Below are 14,611 nucleotides of genomic sequence, written 5' to 3' on the forward strand. Positions count from 1 at the left end.
TCACCATGCACCATGATGTGATGATCAAGCAACAATCATCAACATCCACTATGCTATATGAACATGCATAGATAATAGATCTCTATTGATCATAGGTATCATAACCAAGGATAAGAACAATAAATCACATATATAAACAAAGGTTCATACAACAGCATAGATAATCATAAGATCAACTGAATTACGAACTAACACGGAATAGACAAGAGTATAACAAAGGTATCCAATCAATAACAAACAGGAATATGATCAAGGTAACTAACCAACAACAATGAAAAAGAAACATGCACTAGGAAAGAAATAACTCTGTATTGACCAAATACAGGAATTACCCACCTGATGTAACGCACATCGATATACAAGAAGCCCTAGAAAATATAATCTCGTATATAATGAAATCCCACAATCACTCAAGGTCCTACAAAAAGAATAACAACATTCGTTTAATAATCCCATAGGCCTTAGCCCATTCAAAATTTAACACTTAACCTACCAAATCCCTTTAACACAACTCTAATAAACCAATCCTGAATTACAATCCAAATCAATCGAAACCCTAAATCCAACAGCACAACCAAACCTAATCTCAAGTTAAGGTTAATTTGGATCCAACAGATCCAAAACCTAACGGAGTCCACAATAAACTCAACAACCGATTAGACCCCACATCGGACTGATCATTCAATTGATAAAAATTCATCAACCACCAGTAAACTAACCCTACTATAATTAAATCAACAGATCAATCCCAAGAACCCATGAACACTCAATCGAACAGTGCCATTTCCATAATCCAGCACTATAAACAAAAACAATCCAAGAATCCATGGACAGTAACCTAGACTCAACAATCTGACCAAGATCCAACAGCAAGAAATCCTAATTGGTTTCTAATCATGAACTAATTGAAATCAAGCCTTCTTACCTCAGATCAGATCAGACCCTTTGCCCTAGAATCCTTGCTCAGCCTTGATCCAAATCAAATCCCAAGCTCGCAGTCGACTCCAAGAAATCCCACCGATTTGTGGGTTTAATCCTGAGTTAGAAATCTGAATGAAATCCTCACGAGAAAACCACACACACTCAAGAATCCAATTAGGAATCAAACTCACCGAGCAATTCCTCTCTCAGATCCGATCTCCTCCCTCCACCGCGTCGCCGATCGTCACCCCTACTGAACGGAACGCGTCACCCCTACAAGAAGACGAGCCCGACGGTCGAAGTTCCCAACCGCCGACAGCTCCCCCCGTCATCAGCACCGGCTGCGGACACACGCATGCGTCCGTCGAGGAAGAACAAGAAGAAACAGAGGAGCTCGCGAGGAAGTAGAGGAAAAAGTCGCAGCTCGATAGAGAAATCGTGGCTTTTAATGGATTCCCAACGGTTTCGAGTTATCAGGTTTAAAAAACTAAATCCAATAACCCTTATCTCATATGGCTTTAATTGGGCTGCAATTGGGCCTTTATTTTGCTAGTTTATTAACTCTTAATTGGGCTTTAAGGGATTATTTTAATTAAGCTTCTAATTATCCTAAACTAAAGCCCAATCCCAACTTAATCAAGCCTCTAATAACAATTGTTAGAGGTAATAGATAACCCCTTAATCCTTGTAAAATTTAGGGCTAAATTATTTATAATTAACCCCTAAAATTTTTTGTATCTTCTAATCAAAATAAATCTAATAATTTAATTTTAATTAATAACTCAGAATTAAATAATCAAAAAATCTTAATAATGAAATAAATTCAAAATCTATCAAGATAAATTTTAAAATTAATAATCTAAATAATAAAAAATTAAAATTAAATCTTAATAATTCTTACAATAAATTTTCAAAGTTTGAAAATATTAACTCAAATTTAAATATTAAAAATCAAAATTTAAATAATAAAATTAATTACCATTATGTACCTTTTAATTATGAAATAATGAATAATTCTAAAAATTTAAAAAATTCAAAATTAATTACCAAAACTTAAGAAAATAAATCTATTAATTTTAACAAGTCAAATTTAAATTTTAAGAATTCAAATTTAAATAATAAAATTAATTATCATCAAGTTTTATTTAATTATGGAATATAATTTAATTCAAATCTAAAACTAAATCCACAACTTAGAAAATTCAAACTTAAACAAATTAATAATCCAAACAAATAAATCATGAATTAATAATTCAAATAACAAATCCTATAATTCAATAAAAAATTCAAATCACAAACCAATCATTTAAAAATAAATTAATAATTCAAAAACCTAATAATAATAAAATACTTATAATTATGAAATTAATTAAAATTTTACCAAATCTAATAAAAATTTAATAAAATTCAAAATGTGTCAAAGTGGGTTGACATATTCCTGAGCCAATATGAAATGTATCAAATTAAGAATTTGATATATTATTAGAAACTAAAAATTATTTGCTTTGATTGACTCATACATATTTACCATGTACATGCATATATTTTATTTTATATGCACATAAATACCATGTTATCATGTTTACTTACTGCTTAATTTAGAATGGTTAGTTAAGGATAAATGATTACTTGACACTTGCCCAACATAGTACTAGGGTGACATGAGATGATAGCATGTCAAGGAAGCTTAGTCTAGGTAGTCAAGTGGGGTAAGGAGTACCTTGCTTAGTTTGCTTAGCTAAGTCGACCTAACTGAAGCTACCTTGCCACATCCTAGACTAGTTAGATTAGGATTTCTCAAGAAGTTGATTAAGGTCATAATTTTTTAAAAAGATTTTGTCTAAGGAAGTGATCATTGTTCCGATAACCAAGAAAGTCCTTGCCTCACCACAACTTGGAAGTCAATTTTTGAAATGTAGACTTAACTAACTAACAATTAAATCTAAATCTAGCACAATATCAAATATTCAATAGAATTAACTTAAATTAATAAAGATAAAATTGATAAAATATCTCATAAAACCCATAAAGTAATCCTTATATGTCATGTACTGAGACACTTAGAAACTAGGTCTAGAACCCTAGGGCATATAAAAAAATCCTTGTAGTTAACAAGGATGTCCTTAAAAAGTGTTTAGTTGAGGGAGAGGTACTTCTTGAAAGATCTTACTTTTAAATGACCATAAAATTTAATTTTTAAAATTCTAACTTTCTAAAAATATCTCTTTTGAAAACTCATGTTTTACAAAATATTTTGTCAATTGGTCTTTTGACTTGGAACAACTACTAAGACACATAGGAAGATTACTTTGTGGTTAACAAGGAACCCTAAGGAAGTGTCAGGAATAGGGGGAAGTCCAAATTGAAAGTTTAATTAAAATTTATATTTTAAAATTTATTTTAAAATCATAAGTTATTTATTCTGTTAACTTGGATTAAGCTCTTAGATACATAGGGAGCTTCCTTGTGGATAATAAGGAGTCTTAAGGAAGTGTCAATTGAGGAGGAGGTCCAAATCAATAGAGCAAAACTATTTTAAAATTATTTTTTATAAATCCTCAAAAATTATGAAAAATCTTTAAAAACCATTTCAAATTCATATTCAACATTATTTTAAAATTATTCTTTTAATTTGAGTCAAATCCTAAGACACATAGGGAGGTTACTTTGGGTTAATAAAGAGTCCTAAGGAAGTGTTAGGTTTAGGTAGAAGTCCAAATTGAAAGTTCAATTAAAAACATGTTTCAACAAAATACTTAAAAAATTATAAGTTAATTGTTCTTTTGACTTAGATCAACCTCTGAGACACATGAAAAATTTATTTTATAGTTAACAAGGAGCTCTAAGGAAGTGTCAGATTAAATGTAGGTTTAAAATCAAAAGAGTAACCTATCTCAAAATTACATTTTTTATAAATTTTTGAAATTTTTTTAAAAAAATCCTTGAAAATCTTTGTAAAACTCTTTCAAAAAATATTTTTAAAAAACTCATTTTAAAAATCTTTATAAAACTCTTTTGAAACATTTTTTAAAATTTGTTTTGAAAATATATTAAAAAACTATTTTAAAAATCTTTGGTTAAAAAATTTATTTTATAAAATTTTAAAAGCTACTATGGTCTTTCAAAAAAAGGTATAGACTAAGTTGTGATCATAGGAAATACATTAATTATTAGTGCAATATTTCTTTTTGATGTATGAAAAGGGGAAGAAGGAAACTTAGGTCAAATAATCTAGAATTCTCCCAATTGATAAAACTCAAACATAAAAAAGTGAGAGATTGTTGGTGCAAGGAGTACTAGTCTATCTCCGGGTTTTAATATTTGATAATATACCTAGATCTGATTAGTTTGACCAAGGGTTGATCCAAATAGAACTTAATGTTTGAATGTAAATGAAGTCTAGTCAAGTCAAAATTGACCAAAAGACTTGCAAGAAATCCTAGTCAGTTAGACCAGATAAAAGAAGTCTTAGTTGGAGGCTAAATAGGAGAAATCCGAATTGGAGGCTAGATAGGATAAGTTCTAGTTGGAGGTTAGGTAGGAGAAGTCCTAGTTGAAGGCTAGGTAGGAGAAATCCTAGTTGAAAGCTGGAGAAGTTTTGGTGAGTGAAAATATCTTTAAAATAGTATGATATTGTTCACTTTGGGCCTATGCTCTCATGGCTTTATTTTTGGGCTCTCCCCAAAAGGCCTCATACCAATGGAGATACTTTCCATCCTTTTAACCCCATGATCTTTTTCATGTACTTTAGATGTGAGATTATGTTTGCACCCTTGCAACCCAACAGTTCTAGTTAGAGGTAGGCAGAGAAAGTGGTGAGTGAAGTTGGGTAGGAAGTTTTGGTGAGTGAAGGTGGGCAGGAAATCCTAACTGGAGGTTAGGCAAGGGAAGTCCACACATGTCATGGTGACCGGATGCTTGGCAGGTGTAAAGTCTATCTAAGTGAATAGACCTAACTGAAGGTCAGACAAAGGAGAAGTCTAAGTAAGTTAAGGGTGACCATATGTTTAACAGGTGAGAGTCTATCTAGTAACTAGTCCTAACTCAAAGTCAAGCACAAGTAAGCCTAGTAGGTTAAACCTACAAGGTAAGACTTATGTAAGCCTCGTAGGTTAGACAGATTACAGATAGATTTAGGTTGCTTATTTGTATGCTTATCTTGCAGGAACTAGGAGCTGAAAGCTGTTGGGTTGCAAGGGTGCAAACATAGTCCCACATTTAAAGTACATGGAAAAGATCATGGGGTTAAAAGGATGGAAAGTACCTACAAGGTAAGACTTATGAGGCCTTTTAGGGAGAGCCCAAGAACAAAGCCATGAGGGTTTAGGCCCAAAGTGGACAATATCATACCATTGTGGAGATATTTTGATTCCATCGGTTCTAACAAATGGTATCAGAGCGAGACCGCTCTTCACCGGACTAACCGCCGGATGAGCCATGATCCAGATCTAACCATGTGGTTTGAACCTTAAACAAAGGAAGTGGGTGCTCCCGTGTCTGAATCAAGAGGACCAGACACCAGGTGAGAAGTCCTAGTAGGTCGGGTGGACCGAGGGGCAAAAAGTCTTAGTTGCGACTAGGTGGGAAGTCCTAGTAGGTCGGGTGGACGAAGGTGAAAACAACAGGGAAAAAACATAGTTACAAAGCCGCTTGTTTTCATGCAAGGAAAAAAAAAACAGAAAATGAAAACTCATCCCAGCTTTGACCCAAACGCACTTAGAAATGTCAGTTTGATTTGCACCAGGGCATTTAAAAGTCTCGCGCCCACCCCTTCACTCCTTCCGTGAAAGACTCCTCCAAAATCCTGCGCCATAGAACGTCGCTGACATCTCCTTCTCCAACGCTACCAACTCCGGCGAGACCAACTTCACCGGGGACGCGTCGTCAGCTGCCCCCAACCTCACCAACAGCCTGGTAGTGTGGATGCTCATGTCGTCATCCTCATCGTCGTCGAAGGCTATGACTCTGTTCCTCAGAAGACCTGGCCTCTTCGCTACGAATCTCACGCCACGGCGAGTCTTACCGCTGGCCCCGCATAAGGCCCGTCGGAGGAGCCCCGCCGGCAGCTTCACGGTCGTCAGGTAGAGGAGGTGCGCCAAGCCACACGGGCAGCAACAGAGGACGGCGGCGCAGTCTGCCGCGGTCTGCCCGATTGACTCCGCGATCTGTGCGCTCAGCGTAGGCTTATGCTTATGCGTTTCCTTCGAGACCAACGGCTGTCGCCGGCAATGGCAGGGGTGCGCAGGGATGGAGACTGCTGGGGATCCTCTGGCTGAGTAAGGCATGACTGCGGATGGATGATTGAACGGCTTCTCTGCCATCTTTCCCGGATTTCTGGCAGCTCGATGATTCACTATCTCGGGAAATCAACGTCGATCGGCATATATAGAGAGAGGGGAACAATGAAGGCCACCAAAGGGACAACGGAGCTTTACATGAAACAAGACAACTCAGCGACACGAACATGCCGCATCAATGTGAGAAATCTGTGTGGTGGATGGCGGGTGAAGGCTGTTTGGCTGGCGGTTGCGAAGCTGCCTGTAAAATTTCTGAGGTATGAACTGGCAAGTGGTTTAATTGGGACGCTCAACTGTACGCGTGGTCAAAACAATCAGGACGATAAATCTCATAATTATCTGTGAGGAGGTAAAGACAAACTACAATTGATTACGACAGGCTCAGCTTGCCAAATCTTTCCCTTTTTTACAATTCTGTTCCGTCATAATCAACTCAGTTATGCCTTAAGAATAAATCAATCAGGATTCAAGCTATATGACTTAAAATTTGACAAGCTAGCACTATTTATTTATTTGTTCAATTGAGGTAGAATTTTTAAACATATTTATCAAATTTATTTGGAAAAAGAACTACATTTGCAACATGATTTATCTATAGCTGATAAAATTCTTTTGGATATACCCATGGTTTGAAAATGATTTATCCATAGTTTAGAATCTAATCTATTGGCATACACAATCAAAATCTCATTCCAATCAAATACTAATTATTTGTACTTTTTTATTTAACTTACAAGCAATGTTAAGCATAAACAAACAACACTGCTAAAATTTAATCCCATAATCAAAGGATTTAAATTATAGAATCTTAGATATCTCACCCAATAGCCAAATAATCACAAGATCACTACAAAAACATTTACTTGATTAAAGACAAATTAAATATTTCAACCACTCAGCTTAATCTCTTATGATTTTCATGCATCTAGAACTTCAACTCTACAAATCCATCCAGCTCCCAAAATCTAAACAAATTTTTTATACAAAGATTTGGCACTTGAACCCTGTTTTAAAAAAGAAAATGATACAAAGATTTGGCACTAGGGAACCAACGAGAGAACTTGCTCGAGTAGCTCAACTTATAAATTGGAAAATGACAGATATCTGCTGTGAGGAAGAGGTTAAATTCCACTTAATTATGGTGACCAACACTCAAAAAGCAGTCAAGAGAATATCAAAATATAGGCAAAATAATCCCACTAAAGTAGAGTAGAATTGAAACAAAGCGACCGCACATTTATGAGAGAATAAGTTCGTTATCGACTTGTTATCACAAACAGCCAGACATTCAAACGAAACCCCATGAGTTAGAAGATACATCTCCTACGTAGACCAAAAAAAGGAATTACATTCATCAACTGTCTAATTAATTCACATATTGTGTCCTGTTTTGAGAGAGTGTTGGTGCAGTAGGAAATGGAAGAAGCAGAAGCCACTCGTTGTCTCTCAAGCGTTGGTGCAGTAGAAATAGAAGTCACCCTTGTGACTATGCTCTTCTAAGGAGATGCTTCCCATGCCTTGTATTGATAGACTTGTCTAAGAGCATCAATAAGCCAACAATACCAACGGATAGCCCAAAGGTGTATCTGACAAGGTAACAAATAGCACAGACATTAATTTTCATCCTTCTACTGAAACAATTGAAAATTTATACGTTTCAAGTGAATTTATTTACATACCTTAATTGAGATGGTCTCCAGAAAAAAGAGAAGAAACTCTGCAGAAATTTTTAAGAAAATGCTGTTAGACATAAAACATTTCCTTTGAGACTGATCAAAGTTTGGTGAATGAGACTTATTAATATATAATCAGTGATAATTACTCATTTACTCTTTAACAAGAAACCAGCATCAAGAACTAATCAAACAGTTTGATTGACAGATCCATACCCATAAAACAAATTAAAATAATATGCTCAGGAATAACATGACCAACAAGATACGCTCAGTGAAAAAAAAGGACAAACTATACAATTGTAGACACTCAACAAGAAAGCTACAGCATTAAAATACCTCAGCATACACCTTTCCATGAACTAATCAAACACTAACTTATTAAAGGTTAGGAATGGCACATACTTCAAACCAATTAGCATTAAGAAATTAATATCCCAAATATCTGAGGAAAAATATTCATCAATGGTGAATAAGATATTGGCATTTCAGAGGGTTCTCATACTATCAAGCAAAAAAAAAAAAAAAAAAAAAAAAAAAAAGAAGAAAAAGTACTTCATGTCTTCTTATTGTGTTACCAGTTAATGCAAGGGTGATGCCCTATAAAACTATAAAGTGAATAACCAAAATTGTTTTGTACGATATTGCATTGGAACTACTAGGATAATTGTTTTGAGTTCTTTCAAATTCCTGCTTTCTTGGATAAACCAAAAGTGAAGTACTGAAGCTCATTACTACTTAAATGGCTCTCAGCAACAATAAACAGACAGATTTTGAGCTTTTGACCAGAATAACAATAGAACATTTATGCACAATATTTATCTCTTGTGATTAAAGTAAAAACAAGAGAAAAATAGTTTGTTATCCTTTCATGCAAAAGACATAAATAACCCTCCATAACAAAAGTGATAACAAGTAGAACAATTACAAGAAAAAGCCCTTATAGTTAATGATACCGTATGATACAAATTCTATTCCGAGTCAGTAGGTCATGCCTACATGGCCCTATTCCAGTCCAGCATTTCTACTTAGCATACAAAGAGTTTAGACCAAAGAATTGATCTCTCCTATCAATCGACCTCTCCTAGGAGGTCGGCAAGTCGATCGAGATCTCCCAAGAGGTCAGCATGTCGATCGACCTCTTCCACTAGGTCGGCATGTCAACACCTATGGAGATTTACTGAAAGTCACCAATTATGCTAAGGATTAGCTCAGTTCAATTCTCCACTCAAATCTCAACTCTCTTGAGCTCCCTATGCTGACCTCGGCTCCCCTAGCTCCCTATGCCAAGCTCGGTTTCTCTTGCTCCTTATTCTGTTTGTGGCCCATCTACAATCACCTCTACAATTATAGGTTATAATTAGAGATGACCTACAATCCCTATGTGGGCTCTCCATAATCCATAGCCATTAATGGCCTAATGGCTAATATTAAGGGAGGTGGCAGAAATTAAGAAGGCCCGAGGGTTAAGGGTTTTGGTTCCTATCCCTTCTCACACTTATAAATACCCAGATACATCCACCCTTTGTGGCGGAATCTCTCTTCCTCGTATTTCTACTCTTTGCTTTTGTTTCCACTATACTTTATTGACTTAAGCATCAAAGGAGCTTTAGTGAAAACAACTCCAATGCCCTCCCTCTAACGTATGCTCTCATGTGTGCAAGTCGACTCTCAACACTCACCCCAGTACCTACCCCAACATCCAACACACCGACAGATTTCATCAACATCAGTTAGTAACTATGTGCCATAATATAATCGAGTCCACTTTCTTCTAAATCCCTTCTCAGGTGTAGAATAATCTTAAAATTATAACACCTTTCTACAGTCTATTTTTTGCTTGTGAAACAAATAAATACTTAGATGAAACCCTAAAGTCTGAAAGATTATTTTCAAATTTGACATATTCCACACATCCAAACACCCGACACAAACTCCAGACGTTTCATGTTATGCATGTTGTATTGGGGTTTCTGAGCAAACATTAAATTGAATCTACACACAAAAAAGATGCGCATTGAAAATGTATGAGTAATTTAGTATTTACCTTAACTGGACATGAAAAAAAAACCGATGTGTATTGAAAATGTATTGAGTAATTTAGTGTTTACCTTAATCATGGACATGAAAGAAAGCCTCTTGACCGCAGGTGGTTTCTTAGCAACCCGTCCCTCTAGATCGCCTTCCTCACACATTTGTTGAGCAATCTCTTTCAACAGCACTAGCTCAGTCTTATCTATATTCAAGGAAAGTAAGGACTGCCTCATGGATTCTCGATCAGCCTCAAGTGCCTGAAGCCGCATACAAAGCTTCCTTATTTCATCTTCGTCAATGCCTCCACCTACCCCCATACCATTCTGGATATCCATAGGTTTGCTGATATAGTTTTCACTCTCCTTATGCACAGCATCCACCGTATACACTTTGTCACTGACATCATCTTTTCGACCACAATCTGGAACACAGTCCACCGTGGAAGGAAAATCCTCACTCTTACTGCGTTCGAGGCCTGAATCTGGGTGGCATGGCGACTGTCGCACTATAACTCTCTTGTCCATGACTTCACAAAAAGTGCTGCTCGATTTCCGTTCGAGATGGCTGATCAGGCGGTTCAGATTCTGAAGTTCAGGAGGACTCACACCTAAGGGATGATGATCAAATTGGGGATAGTCGTTAAGAAGCAGGTCGAAATGGGGGAATGAACAGGAAGCCGAGTCAAGGGGTCTCTTCGGCGGAGAGGGAGGCGCGTGGCCGTCGATGTCGATGCCATAGCTGTGAAGGCGATGGCGGCATGCATGGACTGCACGGGTTAGGGCTTCGATGGCTTGGTCCCGCTTGAATAGAAGATCCTCAAGAGCCGTGATCTCTTGCTGGTTGTGAACCATCTTCGCCTCGGCAAGACGCTTGAACTGGCGTGCCTCCATCACGCTCTCAGATTTCTCTCGCTGCAGGCGCAGGATCATAGACATAGCCTCAGTGGCAGAGGACGCAGCGGCGTTCCGCTCCTCCTCAAGTTCCATCTGTAGCTTCTGGACCGCCTGGTGGTGGTTGATTAGAGCCTGACGTAGAGCCGCCACTTCGATCTCCATCGCCACCTTGGCCACGTAGACGACGCTTTCGGTGCCGTCTGGCACCTCGCCGTCCCTCCCTTCCAGCTTCCGCTTCATGCTCCGGCTCCATGATAATGAGGGAGGAGAAGCAGAACCACAACAAAGGCAGGCACAGACACACGTCCCGCTCCCTACCTCCGTGCTTCCTTCTCTTTCTCCGGGAAAGGAGGTAGGCTTCTCGGGTTCCATAGTTTCGGGGAGCACATCAAGACCAGAAGACACGTCTTCAGACTCGACTCCCAGCCGAGCACCGCCGCCTTGTCTACCTCCACCACTGCTGGGCCGGCGTCCGGGGAAGCAGAGCAGAGGAAAAAGAAGCAGGATCCAAAATTAAGCCAGGGCTCAGAAACGACTGAGCGCGCGCTAGAAAAGAAGAAGATGTGCCAAAATTTGGAGACGCCAAAAAGGACGAGAGAGAGAGGGAATGCATGATGCATCTTTTCTCCCCGCCAAAATTATTCTCAGTCGCTGTCTTCTGTCCCAGTCTTCGGCGTCTCTTCGCATCCATTGACACCCTCAACGACGAGCCATGGAGGGAGTTTGCCTGTGGTGGATCCCACAAAGAGGCAGGCTCAACGGCCACCCCGTCGACACCTTCCCCCCTCTTCGTCTTCTCCATTCCAGTAGTGCCCGATACTTCTTTATCTTGTCTGTCTATAGCCTATCTATCTGTTTGGTGTAGTCCGTCTGTCTATTAAATTTGTCCGATAAATTTTCAAATCGCGTAATTGATTATGCTCCAAATCACGTAGATGGTTTTAAGTTTATCTAAATCGCTAGTCTCACGTCGTGGATTCATTTTCCATTTAACCTTTCTAAAAAATCACGCACGTGATCGCATGATCGTCCGAAGCAAAGACCACTCCTGGCAGAAAACAACTTTTGTCCGAACCAAAAGCAACCGTCAACTTATTTTTCGATAAATAGTGATATTCTATCATGCAAAAAAAGGTGAACGGAACGAAGAGAAGTTAACAAACATCGGACGAGTGTTGAATATTTTCTAATGAACGATGCAGCTTTTTGTCAAAAAAAAAAAAAAGAGAAGAATGGAGCATAAGTTAAAATCATCGCTCAATGAGATTTCATATCAGGTAAAATTTTCAATTTATTGTACGTGGAAAAGGCGGTTTGAGCAAACCTAACAAATATATATCCGATATAGCTTCTTCTCCGACGAATAGTGCAGTTTATGTCCCCGACGATCTTCAAGAGGTAGCTGCTCCCGACCATACACCTCTCTCCTAACGATGAAGTTGAAATTGATGAAATCTCGGAAAATTGACGAAATCTCGTTCCAAGCAGGGTCTTTGCCAATTCTCTGTTATTGTGTTAGAGCAAGGTTCAAGTGAGGTGTTGACGGTTGGGTGTAAACAACTGCAACGCCAACTTCAAAAATTATAAGTACTCGTTAAATTCTATCAACCAGCAGTTTATATAATATGTAAACTGCGTAGGTGACGGTACCATCTCAAATTGTCCTTACCAATATTGTAGCTTGTGTCATCTTCATAATATACTTAATATTTTTTTTATCATTGTAGAAAAATCAATCATAATAGTAGTGATAGTTAAAATCGTAATGTGGATAAAATTTTACGTTTTGATTAATCTTGTGAACAACATGTAAGTTCTCTTCTACTAATATGTAAATGAATTAATATGATGTATATATTAGCATTATATAGAACCTTGTCAACGTAGTTTAGTAAAATGTCGATTATCTTGTATTGTTGATGCTATACATTTGGATTTTATTGTCTGCCTTTGTTGTCTTCTAAGTTTCATTGACAATACCCTTAATTAATCAATAAATTATGTAGTTACGAGCTTAAAATTGTTTGTTTGTGAAATATCAAAATTTAAAAATATATAACTATAAATTTAGGAATATGTGATGTCTATTGACTTCCTTCAGTTGACTAGTGTGTTATAGAAATATTCATATATTTAATAGAAGTGATTGTTATTTGCAATTGCATTAATGCAGGAATTCATTTTCTGATGAACTGTTTTTACGTAAGATGGAATTGATTGATTAACAAAAATAAAACTGACTCGGTGATGATACATCAAACATAAATATAAGTGGTAGTAATATATCATCTTCTAGTACTGCTAATGTTGTGGTGAGTATTGAAGAGAGTATGAATTATAGATACAATTTGAAAGAAGAAGTTGTTAGTATTGAGGATGTCATAGGCCAGAGTTTGGAACAAATGGTTGAAGATACGTGAACTCAACCAAAATATTACTATATTAGAATGCTAGTAGAAATTGAAAGGGATGCCTCAATTGATGAATTTATATCAAATGATATGAACTATTCAATAGATCTGCTAGTAATATTCAATGAGTATAGTGACTTTGACGATGCGTTTACATTAGCTAAAGATGTCAATATAATGAACTCAACACTTATTGAGTTGCAAAGTCAAGAACCAAATGGGAGTGATGAATTTTTTATTGGTAAAGTAATATAAAATTTAATATGTAATAAGTTAAAAAAAATAATTTGAAATAGTAGTGTCATGATTTTTTTTTTTACATTTCATAATATAATCTATACTCAATTGAAGTAGTGATGTAATATATATTTTTTAACTTTTATATTCTTCTCTCTGCTCAATGGTAGTAGCTAGTAGTAACTTCAAAAATTATCAATTTTTGTGTAGGTATTTCCAATCCAAAAATATTTTAAAGATACACTTGCTAAGTATGCTATGAAAAGATAGTTCATTTACAAAATAAATGACTCGAGGAAAATCAGGGTTAAAGCAATTTGTGATGGAGCAAACTACATATGGACAATAATTGTAAGAGGAGAAATTGAGTTGGCTGTTACAAATATTTAGACTAACACCAGTACGGTCTTGGCTCAAGAATGATTGATCATTCTATATGCACACTTTCTTTTATAGCTTCTTAGATTGAAAGTCATTTTCTGTCTGCAGATGAATATAAACTCAAAATGATTCGACGAGATATGAGAGCACGATTTATAGTAGACATATCATATCGAAAGGCATACAAGGCATATCAAAAAGCTTTAACAAAGGTGATAGGTGATTTAGAAAAAGATTATGATCACCTCCCTAGACTTTTACGGAAGCTAAAATATAGAAACCTAGAAACATATGTTGCATTGAAAATAAGCATTGATAAAAAAATTCCAATGTTGTTTCTAGGCTTTTGGTGCATGTGGTAGAGTTTTCCAAACATACTTTTGTAAACTAATAGGAATTGATGCAACACATTTGAGTGGTAAATATCCAGGTGTTTTATTAATTGCCACAACAGTAGATAGTAATGCAAATTTTATGCTAATTGTCTTTGCAATTGCTGAGATTGAGTGTGGATCATCTTGGGAGTGGTTTCTAAATCACATAAAGACATTTCTTATAGTTGATCCATCAACTATGACAATAATATTTGACAGACATTGTGGAATATTATCTGTAATGAATAGGTTTATCTTACTGTTCACCATGGATTATGTTACTATCACCTGTTTTGTAAGATGGTGACAAACACTCGAGATAGACCTGCATTAGGATTGTTTTGGGCTGCAGCTAAAGCAAATACAATTTTTGAGTATGATCAAATCATA

General features: G+C 36.6%; 2 protein-coding genes across 2 annotated transcripts; both read right to left on the reverse strand.

The window, feature by feature from the left end:
• Positions 1-5,693: 5,693 nt before the first annotated feature.
• LOC141827235 (uncharacterized) lies at positions 5,694-6,242 on the reverse strand. The gene has a single exon (XM_074714468.1). It carries the CDS (start codon positions 6,240-6,242, stop codon positions 5,694-5,696), a length of 549 nt encoding a protein of 182 aa, XP_074570569.1.
• A 1,212-nt stretch (positions 6,243-7,454) lies between these two features.
• LOC141827885 (myosin-binding protein 7-like) lies at positions 7,455-11,249 on the reverse strand. The gene is made up of 3 exons (XM_074715224.1): positions 10,003-11,249; positions 7,898-7,935; positions 7,455-7,804 (listed from the first exon to the last, which is right to left on the reverse strand). Exons 1-3 carry the CDS (start codon positions 11,188-11,190, stop codon positions 7,705-7,707), a joined length of 1,326 nt encoding a protein of 441 aa, XP_074571325.1. The 5' UTR covers positions 11,191-11,249; the 3' UTR covers positions 7,455-7,704.
• Between the last annotated feature and the right edge of the window lie 3,362 nt (positions 11,250-14,611).

This window comes from Curcuma longa, chromosome 4, assembly GCF_044706935.1.
Source record: "Curcuma longa cultivar G26 ecotype Majalengka, Jawa Barat chromosome 4, ITB_CL_G26_1.1, whole genome shotgun sequence".
Taxonomy (NCBI): Eukaryota; Viridiplantae; Streptophyta; class Magnoliopsida; order Zingiberales; family Zingiberaceae; genus Curcuma; species Curcuma longa.